This window comes from Melospiza melodia, chromosome 6, assembly GCF_035770615.1.
Source record: "Melospiza melodia melodia isolate bMelMel2 chromosome 6, bMelMel2.pri, whole genome shotgun sequence".
Lineage (NCBI taxonomy): Eukaryota > Metazoa > Chordata > Aves > Passeriformes > Passerellidae > Melospiza > Melospiza melodia.
In genome coordinates, this window is record NC_086199.1 from 61,276,378 (window position 1) to 61,300,644 (window position 24,267).

At 37.5% G+C, this 24,267-nt stretch overlaps 1 protein-coding gene across 2 annotated transcripts in view; it reads left to right on the forward strand.

Annotated features, from left to right (window-relative positions):
* Nucleotides 1-24,267, forward strand: part of CARS1 (cysteinyl-tRNA synthetase 1) — a 33,224-nt gene that overhangs the window by 306 nt on the left and 8,651 nt on the right. The window contains exons 2-18 of one of the 2 annotated variants that reach the window (XM_063158632.1): nt 4,555-4,800; nt 7,658-7,749; nt 8,569-8,657; nt 8,938-9,034; nt 9,506-9,604; nt 10,530-10,679; nt 11,894-12,034; nt 12,728-12,816; nt 13,403-13,524; nt 14,643-14,755; nt 15,266-15,394; nt 15,607-15,736; nt 16,033-16,136; nt 17,140-17,237; nt 18,704-18,893; nt 19,431-19,499; nt 23,049-23,130. In XM_063158632.1, coding sequence (XP_063014702.1) covers nt 4,555-4,800; nt 7,658-7,749; nt 8,569-8,657; nt 8,938-9,034; nt 9,506-9,604; nt 10,530-10,679; nt 11,894-12,034; nt 12,728-12,816; nt 13,403-13,524; nt 14,643-14,755; nt 15,266-15,394; nt 15,607-15,736; nt 16,033-16,136; nt 17,140-17,237; nt 18,704-18,893; nt 19,431-19,499; nt 23,049-23,130 — 2,040 coding nt within the window. The remainder of the gene's footprint in view (nt 1-4,554; nt 4,801-7,657; nt 7,750-8,568; nt 8,658-8,937; nt 9,035-9,505; nt 9,605-10,529; nt 10,680-11,893; nt 12,035-12,727; nt 12,817-13,402; nt 13,525-14,642; nt 14,756-15,265; nt 15,395-15,606; nt 15,737-16,032; nt 16,137-17,139; nt 17,238-18,703; nt 18,894-19,430; nt 19,500-23,048; nt 23,131-24,267) is intronic. The other variant, XM_063158633.1, reaches the window with a different exon arrangement.

Consider the following 24,267-nt stretch of genomic DNA (forward strand, 5'->3'; position numbering starts at 1 on the left):
GTGAGGTTGGTGCTGGTGAGGTTCGTGCCGCCGTTCGCCATTTGTGGGGGCAATCGGAGCTCCTCGTCACCGCCGTCCGGGAGCGGCTGTGCCCGGCTCGGCGCGCTCCGTCCGTGGCCGCTCAGAGCTCCCTCATGTCTCCGTGCCTCCCGCACTGCCTTCCCCAGCCATCGGTGCTCTCCCCTAACTCACACCTGAACTTTTGGGCTTTTACGGACTTTTTTTTGTGGTCGTGTTGTAATGATGGGTTGTACTCTTCGCTTCCATATGGAAGGAGGGCTGGGGTAGTGCTATAATTTTTGGCACTACTGTAGCAAATGGAAACTTGGCATACCAGTCATGCAAGTATGAAATGCCATTATGGTATGTAAAGGGTTGGAAATTTCTGTCATTCCAGTTGAGGATCTGTAAATACAGATATTTTTTCCCCTTTTTCTTTAACAAAGCAACAAAGTAACCGAAAGTTACTTTGATCTTTATTCATCTCGTGTAATATTCCCACTAAAGTGCAACATTTCTTGTCATCAAGGGATCAGCTTTTTCAGAAGTCTTTTCAGTGTCTGAGGGGGAAAAAAACCCAAGAAAGGCTCAGTTCAGGTGCACTTTGAGAAACTCTTTAGGTACTGTTTGTTAGGGTGGGGTTTTTTTAAACTGAATCTGCAATTGTTATATTTAGTTTCAGTTCAGGAAAAGTGGAAATGAAACTTTCCGGGCTCAAAAGACTAGGATTGAGAAGCTCTTCCTTGGTGTGAGATACTCCAGTCTTAAAAATCCCTGTTCATCTAAAAGCCCCTTGCTCCTTATGTGTGAGACTTGATAAGTCCTTTGTTTTTCTGTCTCTGTGCATGCTGTGTCTGGCATTAGCTGGAATCACTGCATTGGTTTGGTTCTTGTGAAATGTTAATGGAAAAGGAGAATTCATCTTGTCTGAGCAGATGGTTGGAATTCTTTTCAAAGGTACCAGAGTGGCTGGCCAGGATGACAAATGGCCTGTTTGGAGCTGTATTAATAATGTTACATTTGTCTTTTGTGGGTTGTCTTAAATTTGTGAAAGCCAAGTTGGATGGGAAGTTACATTTCAAAATGTTCAGAATTGGGTAGGATTTCTTTTTGGAGAATGCCTCTGCAGAATTCCCAGAACATTTACATTGTCATCTAATTATGACTGACAAGGTTAGTAGGTTCAGGGAAGCCCAGGAAACATTATTTTTCCCTGGAGTGAAGTAAATCCCTGGTTTTGTGTCAGCTAGCTTACTGCCTTCTTTATGGCTTTCCTGTATTTACTTTGCCATCCAACACCTTCAAGGAGCAGAGGTTTTCATTCTCAAGTTAATAAAAGTGAAAATTTTCAATGAAATTTGATATTGTGGGGATTATGTGCCTTGATTAAACCTCAAAAGTTATCTTATGTGCAGACAAAATGTAGAAGCTGTCCTGTGCCTTTGAGTCTGTGTGTTGCTGCTGTCTCTCAGACAAACTCCCAGTGTCCTTTAAAAGTCTCTGAAGCACTCCATGCATGGAAAGAGGAATGTGTGACACTTATATCACCCAAAGGGATTGTACATCAGTGGTTAGGGTGTGAGAACTGTATTAATTGATGTCTGCAGTGGAACTTTTTTGAAAGAACTGTCTACTGGATGACATTAATTCTTCTGATTTTTCAAGGTTATTTTGTTACCTCTCCAGTGCTCGTGCTCAGTGCTTGTTTCCTCTTGTGTGATACGATATCTATGGATCATTCTGTTCACACGAGTTAAAATTCAGTGTTATGCAACAGCTCTGTAGTACTCTCGTGTTTCTGCTGTCAAGGAGACACTTCCTGATGCAATTGAGTAGTAACAACTGCATCTGTTCTGTTTTGGGGATGGAAAAAAATTGCAGTTAGAGAGAAGGGCAATTCCTTAGCTGTTTTCCTAAAGCAACAAGGAAAACAGGTCAGATGTGCATTTATCCATTGGGCCTCCTCCCTCAGTACTTTTTGAGTCCATTGATTGGTATTAATTAATTCATCAATTTGACAGTGGGCAGCTGCCTCTTGCACAGCATTGGCAGACTTGGCAGTGATGGGCTGGAGCTGTGCAGCAGGATGGGGATACTGAAGGGTATGGAAAAATAGGATGCTGCACTTAGGAGGTACCAGGAAATGTTTCAGTATGAGTCTTTAATGAAGAAGGAATTGAAGAAATTTGAAGGAATTGCAAGATGGGGGGAACTGAGGATGCAGAATGGAAATCGCAGAAAACCAGGTTCTGTACATTTTCTGTTCTTCTTTCAGCCATGATATCAATTGAACCAGAACAGACTTTTACATAGACAGCTGCCACTGATTCCTTTTGTTTGAAACAAGCGATCCATGGCTCCACTGCCTTCCAAGGCACTGTTATCACAGTCATCTGCTCACCACAGCCTGTGAAGCTGATTTGGGACCCTGGGAATGGGACACTGAGCCTGCCAAACATTTTAATTTGAAGTATTAATGTCTGTGCCAAGATTGATAAAAAAAGTTTCAGTTGCTAGGCTTATCAGTGCTAAGCTGGTCCCGATATTCACAAGCAGTGTTTGCTACCTCTCCTTGCCAAAATTAGCTTGTATGAGTGCTGTCATATTTGTTGTATTTGTGTGTAAGTTTGGGCAAGTTCCCTTTTAGATTGGTTTGCAGATGTGGTTGGAAAGCACTTACATTGTTTCAGATACACTGACTTGCTTCCCATTAGCAGCCTGATGTGTGAATAATGGTCATAATAACCATAATAATACTTTGCAAATTGAGTGTTGCTTTTCCTTGCAAAAGATCTTTTCTTTGAGATATAGTTTCGTTTCTACCTAGATCATTCTTGTAATACCTTTTTTTTTGCCTTCTCCCTCATATCTTTCATGTATACAAAATTCATGTTCAAGTCTTAGGTTTCCACTGTTAATGAACAGAACTGTTACAAACTATTTAATGTGTACAAACATGTGAAGTTCTGTGTTGATAAACATCAGTAAATATTTAGGGGCATGAAAAGATTATAGTAAATTAACTGTGTGAGCCAAAGCTGAATCCCATTCAGCTGGGTAAGGCAAACTATGAGGTGGAGTTATGAGCCATTATTTCCTTGGTATTCCTTATTTGTACTGAGCAATTGCATGGATAGGCCTTGAGAAGGATTTATACTTTACATGGATCTGTCTTCTTTTATTCATAGTTATTTTAAAATTTTTAAAATAATCAAAATTCACAAAAGATATTAAAATCATTCACCTTTTTTCACATTAGTTCTCCCAATGCATCCCTATATCTCATTTATACCCCAAAGAGTTGAATACAAACACGCTTGATATCTAGCTGCCACTTCCCTGTCATCCTGAGTTGCTGTTGGATATTTTAATATTTGATTTTTGTATAGAAAATGGTTCATAAAGTTTTAACTGATGAAAAACTTTGTGCCATCCCTCCCATCCTCTCCTAGCCATCACTTTCCCATCTCCTTTCATTCCTGCCTTTCCAGGAGCTGTGAGCACCTCCATGCTTTGGGAACTCCCTGTGCAGGAGATGTTCCTGCCAGTGTGAGGAGTGACACTTGTGGCTTTGGGAGCAGGGACAGGTGCTCTCCTGCTGCTCTCCCACTTCTCTGCACGTGACCTTGGCTTGGGTTGCCTTGCTGGCTGACTCCCTAGGCAGGATATTGCCTTCATGTTTGTACAGTGCTTTGAACACACAAACAGAGCCACAAACATTGAATCACTGTTGGAAAATGTGAATGCTGGGTTTGCCTAATGGCAGTGCTAGCATAACCTCAGAGTGCTTTGTGCCCCCTGGCTCTTCCAGGGAACATCCCCACCAACACACAGAGCTTTCCTCTGTGTCCCTGTGTTTGTCCAGAGGAGACATAACTGAACCTGCTTTGCCTATATACCAAAGAAATCACAGAATTAAAAAATTGTGAGAGAGGGCCGTGGTCTGATATCCTTTCTGTTTGTGTAGGTTTTACTCATTTTAGATATTATTCATGTGCCTGAGGAGAGAAGGGAGCATGGGAGAAGTATGGGAATACACAGGAGCAGCTGAAGTTGTGAATTTCCAGAGCTCAGGAGGAACTGAGCATTGTGCTGGGAGCCTGTGTGCAGGCAACACCCCTGCAAAGATGTAACTGCATGCTCAAGTTCAGTGGACATATTCACAGCCTTTCCACAGTGCATAAAATGAATCATATTTAAATATTGACAGGATGAGTGTTTTAGCAGCATGGAAAAGAGTGACTGATTAGGTTTGCTGTATGTGAAGGATTGTCTCCAATTTTGGTAGATTATATTCTTCATGAAAAAGACCTGTGTTCTTGTCCTTATCACTCTTTGAAAGATGTCTTCACAAACTTATGGCAACATGAACATAATCCTGTTAACAGGAAATACGTAGTTATTTGGGAGCTTGTATTAAATCTAATTTTCTGAAATTTCTTACCAGTTGCCAGAGCTAATTTACAGGGGGAGATGTGTGTTATAAGGATATATTTTGGTCATGGGATCTCCTTCTTTTAATGCTGACCAAATGTCCTGTGCCTCTCTTTACAGCTTCCAGCTACAGTTTTATTCTGAGCATTAGTGAAGAGGAAGCCAGGGTGAAGGCTCTGAACGAGTACCTGAGCACTCGTAGTTATATCCAGGGGTTCACATTTTCACATGCAGATGTGGAGGTGTTCAGAAAGTTTTCGGGGCCACCTGTGGACCAGTATATCCATGTTGTCCGGTGGTACAGACACATAGAAGCAATCTATGATGGCAGCAGTGACAAAAATGAGCCTTGTAAACTTCAAACAAGTGAGTAATTTGAAACTGGTGGGCAGGTTGTAGACTAGCTGACATTGTGTTGGTTGTTATTGCGAGAAGTTCCCTTTCATACTCTTGCACGCCTTAAGAGTTACAGTATCAATTTGTATTCAAAGTCATAACATTATTCTTGCATACAGTTACTGTGCAATTGATAGATCCTGAGCTATTTAGATGTGAAAGCTGTTACTTTTTTTTTTTTTTTTAAGTTAAAGTTCCTCAGTGTACAGAATTTGATTATGTGTATTTTCTTTAAAAATCTGGCTATCTTCTGGTTTGTAAAAGAATGTGTGGGTTTGGGCTTTTTCCTGGAAATACCAAGATTTGCTCAGTCTACTTTTTTCCTTGCAAGATTGACCAAATAGTTGTTCTGTAATATACAAATCCACAATACAATAAACTGAATGCTTCCTCTTCTAATTGTTATTAACACTGAGCTTCACAAAGAATGTCTGGGCTTCCTTTTTAACCTTGGTAATTTAGGCATGCTGATGATTTGAGGAAGTATTAACTGGTTAATCTAGGTCATTGTGTAAGCATGGGCAGGCATTTTTGGGAGCTGCATCACTCTCCTGAGTTGTTTCCCAATGAGCTAGTCTAATTTAATTGCCTTATAGTGAGATCCTTGCTCAGGGAGTCATGAAACAATGAAAAATAACAACGCAGAGCTGTTGTATAGTGCTTGCAGTACCTACAAATGAATGCATGTCTGTCATTCTTGCTGATGGTTGTTAACTAGTATTGCTCCAATGCCATCTTCTCACAACCTCTCCCCATTTGTGTTCTCAATTCCTAAAAGACCAGCAGTTAAAATCAGACTGCTGTGAGTAAATTCAGTGTGTTGTGTGTGCCTGCAAATGTTTGTGCTGGTTATTATTTCCGTCCAGCAGAGAAGGGATCTCAGCTGCACCCCTGGCTCTGGTAGCAGATCTGTCCACCAACTGCAGATTGTCTGTAGGCTTCCATGGATCAGGGTGGAGCAGAAACAGAAAAGGTTTCCGTTTTCCTGACCATGAAATCTTTACTGTTAAATCTCTGTTTCTGAAGGGTTATATCTTCATGATGCGTTTCAGGAATCCTGGAATGGTGTTCTGCAGTGTTCACCATGAAAATAACACACAAATCTGCCATGCTTCTTAGACCATGAATGCTTCATTGTTGTTTTTTTGGTGTGGCAGAAAGCTCCATGGTGGATTAGAGCAAATGAACTTCAGTTCCACCAGAGGAAAGGCTGTAGGCTGGCAGAGGTGCATTTGACCAAACTAACCAATATTTTACCAGCCTTTTACTTTGCCCTTGGCATCTGTGTAGTGGGTAAAATGTGACACCTAACTCACGAGCTGAGAAATATGGAGTGCAGTATCTGGGTTTTTCCTTATGTTCATGTGGTTGTAACTGAAGAAAGCTTTACAGATTTATCTTTTATTAGGCTAACCCACACAGGCTTCTTTCCCTGAGGGAAGCGTTGGCCACAATTAAGCATGCCAGAGTAATCTTTGTAAATCAAAGAGTAAACAAATCCATACCTTGGTGTATGACCTGTGTTATGGAGAGACTGCTCTTGAACTTGGGGTGTTCTGTTCAGGAGTACCTCATGCAGTGAAATGTTTAGAATGGACACACATTTCCATGGATTCATAGCATGGAAGTTAAATGAAGTCCCGTGAAGTGAGACAGAGTACTACACTTAACATATTTTTTTCTTATTTGGGCAGTTAGTCAAAAAAGCAAGATTAAGAGATTACATTTTTTTATACTGTGAATGTTTACATTACTTGAAGGTTTTCAGCCAAAATGTGCATATGAAGCTATTGAGAGAAACAGAGTTAATGAAGAGCACCCTGAGACACAGGATAAGAAAGGCAATTTCGTTGTCAAAACAAATACTTTGTATAATGTTTTCTTGCAGCTAAAATGCATACCATGAGAATTCCTAAACATAGTGCTGTGTGTATTAAGCTGGCAAACTTGCTGTATTTTTGAATTTCTTGGTTTGCTTTCATGCCTAGTTAATGTGATAATTGGTTTAACATCATTACAGCTGTAAGCAGCCCAGTACACAGCAAACTGCAACACTGACAAATCACATGCCCATACTTCTCTTTGAAAAAACCCCATCAGTTTAACAGCTGTGTTGCTTCTTACAAATTTAGGAGCAAACAAATTCAAGAATATTGTCACTAATATTACCCTGGGTTTTATCTACTCTCTTTAATGACAAAGTGTAGCCTCTTGCTGAACTGGAGCATATTTGTGGTAAATGAGTGTGTTCAGTAATGCCTTGTGTACTTAGCAACAATGCATGATAAAAAGCTGGGGTTCTTTCTAAGCCTTTCTGTCAGCTCTCCCTCTCACCCTGAGTGCACATACTCTGTCAATATTGGCTCTAGAGACCACCTCTGGACTCTGGAGATATTTTGCAAATTCTGTGTGAGATCTGTGATGTGCCATCACAGTAAAATCAGTGGTGTTGCAAAAAGCCCAGGACTGCCATAACACTTCATTAATGATTCATTAAATTTCAAAACTCATGGTAATACTTTACCTGAATTGCATGCTCTTGCTTTTGTACCCTCTTCCTCACTGCTGTTTGGATCAAAAACTAAAAGGAATGGCAATTTAGAGAGTAGAAAATAAACTAGATTGCAATAATTCACTTTGGTTTTGGTGGCTTTGTAGGAGGCTCTAACAGAAGTAGCTGCAATACTAGGATTGAAGCTCTTTTCTCCATTTAGATGTGGGGTTTTTTCCTTCTGAAATAATGATGTGATAAGGAGAAAATGTTATATTGCAAATCTGTGTGTGGAAAGTGTCTTTTAAACTTTCTTTAAACTACCTTTTCTCCTAGGTAAAGGCAAACGAGTGCAGCCTCCCTGGTCTCCCCCTGAAGGGACAAAACATTCCAGGCTCTGCCTCTACAACAGCCTGACTCGCAGTAAGGTGAGAAAATGAAAGGGAAGTGGGGATTTCCCTAGAAACACAAACAGAGCAGCCATCAAATCCTGTTTCTGAAGTGTTTGCCCTGTCAATAGTCGGGTCGCTGGGTTGTATTTTGTAGAATGTTAACAAGCACAAGCCAAGAACTCTGTACCAATCAATTGCATTTGCTGGGCAAGTGTAATGCTATTTACATTAACATATGTACACTACAAGTGTGTGTATCTTTGTGCATACTGCATAATATACAGTTTCAAGTTGTCATGCAAAGTAGCCAGGCATTCAACTGTAATACACATTAGTGTAGGCAGTGTGAGCTGAATAAAATCACAGTTTCTTTATTCAGATGTTGTCTATGTAAAAAACGTCTCACCAATTATATAGATGCAATATAAAAAGTGTAAAACTTCTTGTGGTCTTGTTTGAAAGTCCTTTGGGAAAGAGGAAATACGAAGAATATTAATTTTACATGGGATGTAATATTGAAGTATCTGTGAACTGATTATAGGGTGTAACCTTTTTCAATGCAAAAGAAAACTTTTACAAAAAGTTGGAGTAGTGCCCTGCTCAGTCCAAATAGTTGTAAACTGATAGCTTGGTTGATTAGAATGCATAGAACATAAGCAGCCACACCTCATTATCTCTCTCCCAGGATAAAGCTAGTGGTGATCTTTAGTTATGGTAAAGTTGAAAATGGAATAACTACTTGTTTTTTGTAATTATAATCCATGTTTTCACGTTCTCATCTCCAAATGGGGTGTTACTGGCCTGAGGTCATGTCTTCAATTTCTTCTGACCATTGTACCTTCCCTTTCAATTAAGGAAGTATTTCAGCCTCAGAATGGAAAAAAGGTCTTGTGGTATTGCTGTGGTCCAACAGTTTATGATGCTTCTCACATGGGACATGCCAGGTACTGCATTCCTTACTTTGATATAGGTGGTAACAGTGCCTAGTGGAAGCAAAAGAGTATTAGAAGAAGGTATTACTCAGATGAGTATATTACTATCAGTGCTTGCAATTCAAGATTAAAAGCACCTTATAATATTTTATCATTGTGGGATTAAAAACTTTCTAATAGATGGGGCAAAGTAAAACTGCCGCACAGTTATTGATTAAGGTTAAAATGGTTTGTGGACAGAATAGATACTGCTGTTTACTGAAAACACCTCTGGGGTTCTTTTTGGTTTTAGGTCCTACATCTCATTTGATATCCTGAGAAGAATCTTAAGGGATTATTTTAAATATGATGTTTTCTATTGTATGAATATTACAGATATTGATGACAAGGTAAGGGTTTTTTTAATCTATTTTTTTGCAAAATTTTTTGCAATCTAAAATGCTCAACTTTTAGAATGGAAGTCAGTCACATGTAATTGCCACTTGATAAGCCAAGATAAATCTTACACTTATTAACTGAGACATACATTTTGTGCACAAAAGCACTGATTTTCTCTGTTTTGTAGCACTCCTATGGTAGCAAACTCTTTAGTGTTGTATAATAATGAATGCTGTCACAAATAATGAAGACTCAGTATTTTAAAGAGATAATTTATTTTCTTTGCCTGATTAGGTAATTTATTAACTCTGTTGAGGTAGCCTATTAACTGTGTATGGTGTGTTTGATTTGTGTTATTGGACATTATTCTTGTAGCTTGTTAAATTTATAGGGAAATGCCTTTTGTAAATAATAGATTTTATCTGCACTTTGTATAACTATGTGTCACTTCACAGAAATATTTTCATGTTTCTGATTTGTAGATCATCAAGAGAGCAAGACAAAATCACCTTTTTGAACGATACAGAGAGAGCAAATGTACGCCAGATCAGCTGCTTGAAGATGTTAGAACTGCCTCAGAGGTGAGTGTGGTAATCTCTGCTTGTGTTTTAGGGTTTCACTCAGTAATGTAGGAAAGCATCTAGAGAATGCTTCAGACTTTGCTGCCTTCTTAAACTTTCTGCTTCTTTTAGTTCTGGTACTGCACATGTTAGAAATGTTACTTGAACTTCACATCACTTTGCTTTTTACATTGTTTTAGAATTGACAAATTCTTTAAAAGGCTTAGCACTTATTTGTGAGTGCTCAAACAGCATTTGGATGTTTGTGTGTTAGAAATTCAAACTTTAAAAATAATCCTTTAAAAGAGTTTTTGATCAGTGGTCTGTCCATAATCTTTTAAAGCTTGGGAGGTTTCTCCTTTGTACCTTTGATGACCTTGGAAGGAAAAGGCTGGAAAGCTTTAAGGATTTAATAAATTGTGTATTCAGGACTGAAGGTGAGGGAAGGTGATTCTCTGGTAATTTTTAGAGCTACAGATCACAAAGAGATTATCATTCTAATGAATTGAATGCAGGGCTGGAAATAGGAGGCTTGGAAATTTTGCCCAACTATCTTTGCCTGACACACTGCCTAAACATTGCATTTAATCTCTCCCTGTTTCATATTAAAGCTTGTCCTTTTCAAATTCGTGGTAATCAGCTGTGCAATTAAGGTGATCAGCTGCACAGAAAATGAAAACAGCAGTAATTATGATGATGATGTAGTGATTTATGAAGTCTTTCTGAAAAAATGAAATTGGGTACAAACTAAAGTCTTGTGATTGCACCATTATTTCTGATGAGGAGCATATTTCATATTTCAGTAGTTGATGTCAAAGCTTTTTCTGTGGCACAATGTCTTATTCATCACTAGCAAGGTACAATGTGGCTAAGATAATATCCTGTGTATGGAGCATGGTGCTGCTGTACTGCAGTTGGCTTTCTAATTTATTTTTTTTAATTGTAGCTCTTTTCAGTTAAACTAAATGAAACAACAGACCCAGATAAGAAGCAAATGTTGGAAAGAATTCAAAATGCAGTCAAGTCTGCTTTTGACCCTCTACAAGAAGCTCTCCAAGCAAAGCTCCCTGCTGAAGAGATCAGCAGATGTCATGAGGTAAGTTTGAGCTCCTTTTTATATTTTATATTTGGCTTATAATTGTTAGGAGGTTTAAAAATATTGTGTAGCTTGTAGTAATTCCCTGAGATGTATGGAACCTTTAATTAATAAAAAGAGAAATGATGGGACTGAATTTTTAGTACTTTGCACTCAATACAGGAAATTTGATTCTTCAGTTCAACTACAGACTTTTTGGATGCTGTTTTTATCAATAACTTTTTTTTAACCTTTTCAATGAGGATTTTGCTCTTTTATGTACTTACACTTTCTCTTTAACTTTTTTGTCTTGATGAATTAATTTCATTATAGGTTACTGAACACACATTTCTGATGTTCCAATACTGGTGGCAGTTTTCCACACAAGTGTTTCTTATCAGAGAGGAAAATACCTCCCCCAAAGTTGTGTTCAGGATTATTTTTATGAAAAACAATTACATTTAGTGACAAATATTCATGGTCACTTTATGGTTCTGTCCAGTAATCAAGTCAGTCAGTATAACTATTTTTAGTAGTTATTGTCTTTTTGTAAATTATTTCCATTTTTATCTTCTCTTGCTTTCAGATTATTTGTGATAAGTACTGTGGGGTACATGTGGTTATGTGCTCCCTTCTTGAGAAGAACCTGTCTCTGAATTATGTTACTTTTTTTTTTAAAGCCCAGCTATTCTAATATCAAGTGCTTTTATAAAAGTCTATACTGATCTAATGGAATTCTTAAAAACCCTAAAATCTAAGCAATCATACATTCTGCATTATATCCTAGTGTCAGAAATAGAAATCCTTTCATATAAGACTAAAAGGCATCCTTGCTGATGTCCAAATCAGTCTTTCAGACACTTTTTAGCAATGTGCACAGTAAGGCCTCTTTTTAGATTATCCAGTAGCAGTGGTGGAACAGAAAATGTAATACAACTGCAGGTCCCATCTGGTGTTTACAGCATAAGCTCCAGATGCCTATTGAAGTGAGCAGTATCAAAACAGATACCACTTAACAGTTTGTCTTCCTTGCTGTGGTTGTTTCATCTATATCTATGAAGAACAATATGATAAAAATATGGTAGAAACCTGCATTACTCTGTATTCACAATTAAGTGTCTCATTGCAAATGTCTTATTCCTTTTTTCTCTTTCTCTGTTAAGAATAAGATCTTTCTGCACAATTTAAACAGGGCAAATCTTGGATCAGGTGCTCTTATGATTATTGTTTTCTAGACACTATTGGAAGAAGCCAAAGATTTGCTGTCTGACTGGTTGGACTCAAAATTTGGCAGTCAGGTGACTGACAATTCCATATTCTCAAAGCTCCCCAAATTCTGGGAAGGGGAATTTCATAAAGATATGGAAGCACTCAACGTAAGTAAATGAACTGTTTTGTCTGCTAAAGATGTATGTGCCATGCCTTAGAGTACCCAGAAAACAATTTAGCTCCTTATTAGCTTTCAAGAATCTCATATTTCAGCCTTATTGAAAATTACTTTAATATTAATAGATAGGCGTTAAATTAGCACTTGCTCTGTTTCCATCCAACAATCTTAAATCTGTTGTGGTTATTGTTGCACATCACTTAATTGGTGACCAGGTTTGATGTGTTCTTTCCTTGCCATTCTTCTGCTGCAACATGGGGAAATAATTATAAATTAGTCCAAAAAAGTTTGAGCTGGAACCTGTTAGCTGCACAAGAGATCCCTGCCAACCTCAGCATTTAGACTGCCTACTTAAGAGTATTCAGCCATTAAGAAATTATGTGATGGTAACCGCCAAGAAGAGATTTTTCTGTTACACATAAAATGTTGTGTAGTAGTTCAGGTCAGTGAAGGTTGATTTATTTACCTGCAAATCAGAGGGACTTGCTGTCTCTTCTGTCAGAAGAGCTGGAATCCCCTCAAAGGCTGAGGAAAAGCGGCTACAGCACATTGGCTCAGCTTGAAATAGGAGTGTTGGATTTTATTATCACTTGCTTTTGAGCAAAATTGTAACCAATACATAACATATATGTTTCGTGCATATTTCCATATATATATATTTAATTCTGCTTTTTATCTCTAGGTTTTACCTCCAGATGTTTTAACACGGGTTAGTGAATATGTGCCAGAAATTGTGGATTTTGTGAAGAAGATTGTGGATAATGGTTATGGGTAAGTTTGCTACTGGATGCCCAAATGATTGCTTTCAGCTGTGAGCTGTTTTCTCTGTTTCCATCTGCAACAGTAGTCTTTGCCAGGAGCAGTTCTTCATCAAATAAAGAAATTTCAGGTTTCTTTGCAAAAAGCTGTTATTTTTACCTGATGTGCTTCTTATGATGTACTATAGGGTGAAATCCTTGTTCATTAAAGTCAAAGTCCCATTCACTTGAACTGTGTTTGATTGCTGGTCTTCCTCAAACATTGTCCAAAATTGACGTGTAATAGTTAGAAATCAGTTGCAAATAACACAAGAACTACAACTTGTAAAAATTTATGACTGTTTCTTGATACTTCTCAAAAGCTTAACAATAGCTGCTGTTTTCTCTTCAAATAATTTTATTATAACTTCCAACAATTTCTCCAAAGCCTTCATATGGTAAGGTCTTAAAACATAGGCTCACCTAAGTCATATTTACAATACTGAGCAGTACCATAATGTGAGTGGAGTTACTAGAAAACTCATGGGAGTCATTTTGGGGATAAAACTCACTTAAGTTGTGATAGAAAGTTAGCTAAATAATGATCTTTAACTTTTCAGGTATGTGTCTAATGGATCTGTGTACTTTGATACTATGAAGTTTGATGCCAGTGAAAAACACTCCTATGCTAAGTTGGTGCCTGAAGCTGTAGGTGATCAGAAAGCTCTTCAAGAGGGTGAAGGTAAAGATTTGCACAGTTGCTGAAGAAACTGATGATGTATTGGTCTCTTCAACTGGTTTCACTGACATTTGGATCAGTCACAATCAGAGCTTAATGATTTACCTGCTGCACTCCCTTTACCAATTTCTTTGCCGAAGTTTTGTAGCTTGAGCCAGTACTTTCCTGAAAGTTTTTAATTGGAAAATACCAAGAAATGTTATTAATCCTAGGATGGTTTGGAGTTGCTTTTTATTTGTTAGTGAGGGATTTTTTGGTCAGAATTGTGAATAACTCAGTCATTTGGCCATAGCCCAGTTATTTGCCCATTCGTTTGGCTCAGAGTAGGAGCAAAGACTTGAACCTGGATCTTCCACATGCCAGACATGAGTTTTCCATATCAGGCTGGGGTTATTTCATAACAAATATTTGGGTTCCTCTTTACTACTGAGAGCTCTTTGTTGTGTTTAAACAAATCCAAATATAGATTTTTTTGAACAAAGCTATAGCAGAGGATTAACTTAAAATGCTCAGTAAATGGAACTCATTAGTTATCTGCTCCTAAAGTTGTATAGTTTTAGTAAATCATGCAGAAAGTCTACAAAAAGAATATTAAAAGATTTTAATATAGTACTCTTACCAGGTGAAATCAGGACACTCATAGAGCAGTAGGTAACAGAGGAGTAAATGTAGTTATTGAACAAATACCAATTATTCTGTGCAGCAGCTGAGATTAGGGAAGAAATATTCTATGATCAGATTGTATCAGATTAAGACAATCATAGTCTCAATTTAGATCCATCTAACTTTGGAATGAATTGAATCTGCAGTCTTACTTGTATCTGAGTATGGGTTTTTTTTCTTTCTGTATTTCTTTTTCTATAACTGGAGTATTGGATTTGTGCTTGGTAAGAGAATGTAGATGTGCAGCTGATACTTGTCAAACAAACATTAACCAAACCCCGAAGGATTATCAAGGTTAATAATGAGGATTTTTGAGGGTTCAGTGATTTGGGCATTTGTGTTTTGGGGTTTTGTTGTTTTGGGATTTTCTTAAGGTTTTTTTTATGTGAGATAGAGCAATACCAAAAATCAGTAATGCTGGTATAAAATGTATACATTTACATTTTCCCTTTTGAAAGGTGACCTGAGCATCTCAGCTGATCGCTTAAGTGAGAAGCGTTCTCCAAATGATTTTGCTTTATGGAAGTCCTCCAAGCCAGGAGAGCCCTCATGGGACTCTCCATGGGGAAAGGTAAGGAAGGACTTTATAATAAGGATTTGGATTTTCTTCGCTTATTTAAGTAGCAGAGTTACACAAGTTTTTTTGCCTCATTTCATATTAACACTGTATAAATTGTGGAGATTATATATTCAGTCCTAAGGTTCTGTGGTTAGCGTTCATTTAATAATCTAGAATGTGTATCAAGTGTGATACATTTTAAGCAGAAGTTTGCATGCAGGGTCAGCATGGCTGTTACTTGTTGTTTGTCCTCTGTTAATAGACAAGCTTTATCTGCAGTAAATTCTGTTTCCTTTTTTTGCCCTTGTGATCAAAGATATTAGTGTAGCTTTTAAAAGAACAGTAAGCAAGATAATCAGAACATTACAGGCTGGATTGCCAGGCTGGATCTTTTAATCAGTTTCCTTTTGTGAAGCTGAGATTGAGAATCTTTTTTACTCTTAGTAACAGCATGAGGAAATGAGACAGGGGCAGGAGAGGAAGACAGTCACTAGTAACCAAGTAATGCCTTTTTGCTAACAGGGTCGTCCAGGTTGGCACATTGAATGTTCTGCCATGGGTGGATCTGTTCTAGGAGAGTCGATGGACATTCATGGAGGAGGCTTTGATCTCCGATTTCCTCACCATGACAATGAACTGGCCCAGTCTGAGGTGAATGAACTGACCTTCCTGCAGTGATAGAGCAACGTGCTTTGCTTTGACTGCAACTTACACAAATCCCTAATTCAGCTTTTTCAACTTGATGTGTGTTTTGTATAAACACAAATTTTGATTCTCAGGATTTTATTCTCTCAGTTTTCCTACTTCATATGTATGTAAACAGTCTTTCAAACATTTCTTTGGGTTTTGTTTTTTTCCTGCAGGCATATTTCGAAAATGATCACTGGGTTCGGTATTTTCTGCATACTGGTCACTTAACAATTGCTGGCTGTAAAATGTCCAAATCTTTGAAGAATTTCATTACCATAAAAGATGCACTGAAGAAACACACAGGTAAAAATTATTTTGGAATGGGAATGGCTTTGATGTACTTTGAGTGGTGACTGTGATAATTTTTTTATTCAGGGTAACTTCAGGTGTATTCTTTGCTAACTTTAGAACAGCTTCCTTGTTCTTCTTATCCTTGTTGGTATTTATCAGCATGGATGGTAGTGGTTGTGGTTTTTTTTGGTAGATGTAGTGATAGTAAGGAATTTAAAGATTATGTTCTTAGCCACTGCAGTATTGGAGTCCATGAAAGTGTTTCAGCTTATAAAAACTTTCTTTGTTTATTTTAAACCTGCTACTAGCACGACAGTTACGGCTGGCTTTCCTCATGCACTCTTGGAAGGATACACTGGATTATTCAAGTAATACCATGGAGTCAGCTATTCAGTATGAGAAGTTTATGAATGTAAGTTTTCCATTTCTTCTCCAGCTCTCTAATCTTTGTGTTGCCATGTATGTTTCAAGGAACAGAACTCCAAGGATATGCAGGCCATATTCCCAGACTGGGTTTGCTTTCTGAATCCATCAGGTGGGATGGCACAGTGCTTATTTAGATACCATCAAACTCTCAAGTCCTGTAAAACCCTATGACTGCTACATTTCTCTGCAGTTGGGTGCTCTCTCCAAGTTTTGACATCTCTGAGCAGCTTGGCACTTACACACAAGATCAATTTCTCAGTTGCTTATAGACCTCAGTCCAACAGACACTCTCTAATATTTCTACCAGGTCAGGCTTTACACAAATGTAGCCAAAGGGGAAGAAGGAATATTGTTCCCACTTTGTCTCCTCACCACAAACATTGAGCCATTGCCTCTATGCCTTGTGTGAGAGGTTAGGCACAGTTCCTGCCCCTGGTTAGTTTGGAGCCATAATTTAAACTCACATTTCCCACAAGGACACTGTACAGTAGTTTGAAATTGTTGATCTTGGTCTCTCCAGCTGTAGCTGTTCTGCTTTTTATGTAAAATGTTTGGTTTGGGCCACAGATCAGGTTAAAATGACTTTTTACTGAGCTGGATGCCCATTCATAACAGATTCTTTATAGAAAGCTATTTTATTCTTCAGCTTCTATTTCTAGCAACACACTTTAAAATCTGCCATAAGAACTGTTGCCTAAACATTTTTAAAAGGTTTTTTGTGTGAGCAGCTTGGTGTTAGAGTATCATAGGGTATCATGTAGTAACAGGGCAAGAGATAAAAATGAATTGCAGTCCAACTGTGATTGACAGAGTTATGCAAAATTACTTCGTTGGGTTTTATGGTCTTGAGAAACATCATTATCTCCTGGCTGAAACAGCATTGAACCCATAAAGTTTAGGAGTCTCATTAAGAAATAATGACCCCTTTCATAGTAAGTATTGGTTATGTGTAATTGAAACCAGCTTCTACCTATATTCTTCTTTTCCAGGAGTTTTTTTTGAATGTGAAGGATATTCTTCGAGCTCCCACTGATGTGACAGGCCAGTTTCAGAAATGGGAAAATCAAGAAGTAGAGCTGAACAAAAAGTGAGAGGAGCATTCCTACTTATCTCTGAATTGTGTCACTTCATCTTTGATTCTTTTTCCTTACCATATCACCTACAATGTGAAGAGTGATATTTATGTCTGTAGCATTCCCACTTAACATACCAGTTCTTCACAAGCAATCGTTTTAATCTTGGGACAGCTTTATGAAGGATAGATTAAATTGTTAATTTCCCTTTTGTTTATGTTAAGTACGCTGGCATGCCTCATTGCCATGTTTGTGAAGGGAAAGAACTCATTTGTTAGATAGCTGTCATTTTCTTCACTATGTGAAATCTTGTTTTCTCTCTGAGAAATGACCAATAATTCACAGTGTATACAACTGGAAATATTATACTGGAAAAACAGTATTTTACATATTTCAAAGTATAGTAAGCTATCTGTAACAAACAGAAGTTAAATGACCTGACTAAACCATCAAAGATCAGTGCCAGTGTTTGAAAATATGTTGTTGAGGCAATTATACAAATTTTGCAGTCTTTTAACTTCTATAACAAAACAACCATTATTATTTGTAATGCAGACAACTTCCTAAATGAATTCCTTTTTGTCTGAAATTTAAAATAGAGACATCTTGCATGGCAGTGCTAAAATTGTTTCCTAGTTCAGTTCACTGTTGTGGTCACTAATGTTACTATTGAAGGATTAAGTGCAAATGTTTCTGTGTAGCGATATGCTCTGCAAATTTTATCTTCCATTTGAGGTTGGTGGAGAGAACCCCTTTATTTCAAAAGGTGGGAGATAATAAGTAATGGAGAGGTCAAAGGGAAGGGATAAAGAAGTGGGAGAAATAGATGATGTGCTTTGTGGATATTTGGTTTTGTCTCCTTTCTTCTACCACTTCTTTTTTCTTGGAAAAAGTACATTGTCTGAAGCCCTAAAACCTTTGTGTCATGAAATGATACTTAATATTTATTATATTGTATTATTTATTATACCTACTAACATGTCACTAACATGAAAAGATTTGCATTAATTTATTCCTTTTATCTACTTACAATATTTTCATGACAATTTACTTTGTGTTAGCTTCCAAATTGGTGCTTCTTCCTGGAAAGCTTCTAAACAGAGAACTTGGCTGGTACACAGGGATAGGAGAGCAATACTGTAAAAAAAATAATAAAAAGAAGATACTAAATAAGCAATTTATACTGCTTAAAAAAAACAACAAACTTGGATGAAAAGGCCAGTTGCTGAAAAATTGTTTGATGTAATTTGTGTGGTTAGTTGTTGCCAATTAGATTATGCTGCCTGTCTTTGTCTATAGCAGTAAAACAGCGTCATGATAATGCCTTTTTTCTTGTTCATCTGTTTCTTTCAAATACAAACTACAACCAGCAAAAAGTTATCTTACTTTTAGGTCCCCTTGCTCTTCTAACAGAGACTTTTCAGAGTACATTGCAGGGGTTTTGTCATGAGTAGTTAAAAACAATATTTTTTTGTCTCAGTTTTTACGAGAAGAAAGCAGCAATTCACGAAGCACTGTGTGACAATGTTGACACCCGCTCGGTTTTAGAAGAAATGCGCTCATTAGTCAGCCAGAGTAACTCCTATATTGCTGCAAAGAAATCCTCCAGACAGATGCCAAACAGACTTCTTTTAGAAAACATCAGCTCCTATCTCACTCAAATGCTAAAGGTATGTAACAGCAAGGAGTAATGTTGCTATTGCACTGTGCAGTTATAACTTGTATTTTCAAGTATGGAGGGATCTGTACAGTCTTTGTTTAAATCTTACAGGAGACTAGAGATCCTCCACACATCCCCCAACCAAAACAACCCAAGCTGCAGTGAGTGCAGGAGCAATTCTGAGTTCTCCATATTGCATTATGTTTTCAGCTAATGTTTTTTTTTTTGAATAGTGGAGAGCCCCTAATACATTCAAGAGAAATTAGATAGTAGAAAAAATATGAGGTCAGAATGACAAATCTGACATCTTTAAAGCTAAATCTGAAAGCCAATGCTTTGTATGGTGTATGTATGTATATGTATCAATTACAGATCATCATCAGAGCATCAATTTGTATGTATCAATTATAAATCAGAACCTCATCTTAACAGAGTTGTGAATTCTGGGTTAAATGAGATCTATTTGAATGCCTAGTATGTGTGATTTTGCTTAGTTTTCACATACCTGTGAATTGATGTGTACAATCTTTTCTTTCTCCTTTACCAGATTTTTGGTGCCATAGAAAGTGATGATGCAATTGGTTTTCCTGTTGGAGGGACTAGTCAAAACATAAATGTAAGTGAAGGACAAAATGCACTAAACAAAATTACTCTCTATGATCTGAGAGCTTAGGTTAAAGTGATGACATTACTGATATGTAGCTGAATTGCATTCTTTTTGCTTTTAGCTTTTGAATCTGATGTAATAATTGGCTTAGGAAGCAGGATTTTTCTTTTACAAGCGCTGGGGTTTTTATAGGTTTGTTTGATTTAATGACAGACAAATTGTATAGCAACCAGAAAAGGAATTATCTTGTCTCCTGAATGATGAGTCTGTTTCCTAAACCACATGTGAACTACAGGCAGCACATGCTACAGTCTAAAGACTCATTACAAGTATTTGTATGCTAAGTAGTTTCAAAAATGTAATTATACTGATTAAACTTCTTTGTGGTACACCAGAAACCAGCCTGGAGGCAGCTGGAGTTTTATCCACATTTCAATCTTTTCTTCTGATCTCATTTGTGGCCACAGTTTTTATGTGGCTTTCAAAGGCTGTTTTGCTTTAGTCACCCAACAGTTTTGGGTGCAGAATTTTTCTGGAAATACCTGAGGGGGGTACCTGATGAAAATGCTGGTGGGCTCTGGAATACCTGGAACGTTTTCTGTGCAGGCAGGATAAATAACTCCATGTGAAAGCTATCCACACTTAGTTCATGCCAAAAATCTCTTGTGGACACATCAGTGCTGTTTTTCATGTATTTTTCTGCATTAAAGGTGTGACCATGCACCTTTGTGTTCCTCCTTAGGAGGAGTAAATTAAACATTTCTGGTGTAAAAAAAAGGCTTAACTTCTTAGTCATCAAAGAATTGGCAAGCTTGCTTATGGTTTGAAGAATGGGAATGAACACTCATCCCATAATTGCCAATGTAAATACTTCTATTTGTGGAAATTTCCATTAATAATATAATAAGGAAGATGTTCTGTATTGCCTACATAACCCATCAATAGTGATTTTTAAATTTAGGTCAGATTTTTTTTTTAATTTCAGAAGAAAGGTAGAACTTAAACACTTACCTTTTAGGGGAAAATTAAAATTAAATTTGTATTTAACACTTCAGGCAGTGTTTCCAATAGATATGCTTTATGGAAATATTGGTGATAGCTTGAGGCTAAGTCCTTTCTTTAAAATAGCACTGCCAAGGGTAGTAGAGTGAGAAGAAAAAAAAAATTCCTGTGCTAACACATGTTGTTGTCCACAAAAACTGGATTTGTTACCCATGTGCAACAAGCCAGTAATTACACCCTCAAGAGCAACATTGATTATTTGTTTCAGAGTTGTGCAAGTCTGGATGCTCGGGGGTATTCCACAAATCAAGCACACCAACTATCAAAACTTTTTACTATTTATGCATTTTGGCAAACAAAGCGACTTGTGTTCACTGGGTACAAGTTATGTAATTCTCTTATTAATTTGTATTCTATCCCCTCTTGGTTAATAATTTTCTTGCTTCCCATGCTAATTAGTCTGCATGCTCAGTCTTTCTGTTCTTGTGAGTTGTTGGTCCCTGAGTTGGTGTTTGAAATTACCTTTTACCTAGTGGGGGCTGATTCAGCACAGTTGCTGACTTGGCTTTATGAGTTTCTTCCTTATCTTGGGAGTTCTGCCAAGCGTCCTTGTGGCCTGTAAATTCTTTGTGGCATTCTTTGTGTCCACTATCAGTGGTCCATCCTTCTGCCCCAGTTTTGTTAACTTCCCCTAAGGTCTGAGATCATTGTAGCATGTCTAGCCCTAAACCTTAACAAGGCAATTCTACCAACAAGTAGTTTGTTTTTGTAAAGCCTGGGCATCACTTTTAGAACTTGTAGTTAGCTGCTGTCTGTTTCAGGGATTACATCTCCCTTCTTATTGATTAGGCTTGAAAGAATACAAAAAACAAACATTAAAGAACATCCTTTCTTCAGAAAGTTTTACACATTCCGCATTTGTTAGCACAGTTGTCAGAAGAGTCTTGTGCTAACAATTCTTACACTCAAGAAGCTTTTGTCTTTATCACCCAGATCATTACTAGTGTTAAGCATTATAATACAAAAATGCATAATATCACAAATATTTTGGCTGTTTCATTAAATATTATACTCTTTCAGTCTTCCATGCAAATTCTTATTTATCTTAGCACAAATTCAAGGAGGTGAATTTCCAAGGTTCAAGAACTTTTCATTAGTTACAGAAGGCTGTGGGTCAGGCCAGTTGTTCCCTTGTCTAAATTAGAGATGAAAGAACCAATTGAGTCAGTATCTCCAAAAAATACATAATCCAATTCAGAAGTGCTAAAAGAAAAACTAACTTAATTACCATGGGTCAGTAATTTACTTGAAAAGTGTATGTACGATATTTGAAGTCAGAAAGCCTCAGTTCCGTAATATCATTTTCCAAGTGAATTCAGCATTTCTCTCAAGTTAGTTGTTGTGGAAATAAAAATCTTTCATCTTTAAATGACTGATAAAGTAATGACAGTGTCTGCTTTCCCCATACCACTTTATTTCCATGAAGAGGTATTTCCAGTGCAGTGGGGGAGTGGAGATGTGACTGTTCCTCACTTTCCAGTCTCTTCCTTGGGCCAGACTTGTCAGCACTGGATCTGATTATGAAGCTGATTTCAGTGTTCACATTTATGAAAGGTTGTAACAGAACTCCTTGGTTCTTTTCTTAGGGGCACTTTTCCATCATGACAGACTATCTTGTCCCGTAATTGCACAGAAATTTGTCATGGAGATTAAACAGACAGGAAAGACGTGTGGAAATTGTAGAGGAGACAAAAGTTGGCAATTTTTTTCTCTCTTCCCCACCCTCCAAAGTAATTAAACTTTTAGTTTAGGCTTTCCCCCAAGGGCCTGGCTTTTCCTCTTGGGATTCCAGAGAAGTGTTGACAGACACTGATCTGTAGTTGTTTTTGTAGCTCATCTGTAGTTGTTTTTGTTGCTGTTTACTAACTGCTTGCTGCTGCCATTCACTGCCATTGAGACCAGACTCACAGGACCTTTTTTCTGAGATTTTGTGCCTAGTGTTTACTTACACCTGAAATAATTCAACAGTAATCTTTCCCCACTTCTGGTAGGAGAGGGAGTTGTAAGAGGAATATAGAGAATTGCACAGTCTGTGCAATTAGCATAAGCTAAAAGTCTCAGGAACAGATCTGGGTTCTAATGAAAATTAGTCCTAATAAGTGTTTGACATGGTATTATTATCTGATAAACAGCTGGGCCTAAGACAACACAGTACATGAAGGAGCAAATGTATCTGAGGGCTGTTTTTATCCCTGCACTGCATTATAGTTAGCTGGATTGTGGCATGACCCTGTGGAAGTGATGGATCTAACTGAAAGGAGGTGAAAAAGGAATGGAGAGGCTGAACTTGACAAGCTGATTTTATCTGCACAAAATTGACAGCTGATACAAATTTTCATCTATCCTTTGACATCAATAGAGCAATGACAATTTTTATTGATACACATCTGCCTTGAGGGTCAGATTCCATCCAACAGCACATAAATATGAAGTGGGTAGGGACATGTTTTATATCTAAATGATGATTAACTAACTATGGAAATAATGATCCTGCAGATTGAGTCTACAGTGATGCCATACCTCCAAGTTCTTTCTGAGTTCAGAGAAGGAGTGCGACAAATCGCCAGAGAGAAGAAAGGTGAGAGTTCACTTTTTCCTGTGCATGAGACTTTTCTGTACTTTCCTGAACTTTTCCTGCACATGAGACTTGGAGATCATAAGAACCAAACTGGGGGACAGGATGGAGCTGTGGGTGTGAGGCAGCTGATAGTCTCTCCTTGTTTAGAGAATAAAAGTAAGGCATCTTTAAATCAGAGCTGCTTTGAATTTTTTCATCTCTGCTGCCTGTCTCTTTAATTTGGGTACCCTTTTAGGCTGCTAAACTAATTTTCATATCCTAAAGAATCTAAAAGTTCTGGAATGATGAGGTGTAGCTGCTGTTTTTCTAGGTTAGGGTGCTCTCTTCTTTATAAGTATGAAAGTACCCATGATCTCTTCCCTGGGGAGCTTGCATTTTCTTGAAAGTGCAGATTGCTACACAATAATAATGTCTGCATTTAAATAGCCCAAGATGTTCACTATTTGTTAGAATAGTTGGAATTGTAGCTCCCCTGATGGTAATTGAGTGTTTTCTTTGGAGAATTCATCTGGGAGTTTGCTAGAAGTTTCAGGTGCCTTTTTTAAATCCCTCTGAAAAGCTTTGATCATGCTGTGTCTGTTGGCAGCAGAACTACATAGTGTTAACAAGGTTGTTCCTTTAAGCATTCTTTGATTTTACTGATATTTCCTAATGGAGGAGCTCTTACTATTTTCTTCTGTTCCCTGTGGAATTTTGCATGTCTTCAACATGTGTTTGGTTCTTGTTTTCTTAAAACTTTGACACTGGGATTTGTACGTGAAGACAAAACAGGGCATGTTTTTTATATACATAAAACATACGAGTAACCCATATATTACCCAGAAACAAAAAATTACTTGTGGTGTTTGGTAACCTATTCAGCTGGAAAAGACTCTGAACTCTCATTCTGCTACTGTTTGGAGTTCTTCCAAAGCTGATAAGTTTACATTAAAAGCACAAACTGTATTTGCTAATGTAACTACTCTGTTATTATTGTCAAACTCTTATAGGCCTAATTGATGCTGAGAAACAGGCTTAGTAATAAGTTCCAATAGTTCCAATAGTAAATATTTTCTGTAACTTGAATTAATTCAAGAAGTTTGTGTGTATATCCTCAGCCAAAAATGTGAGCTTTAGTCTTTTAGTATTTAACATACT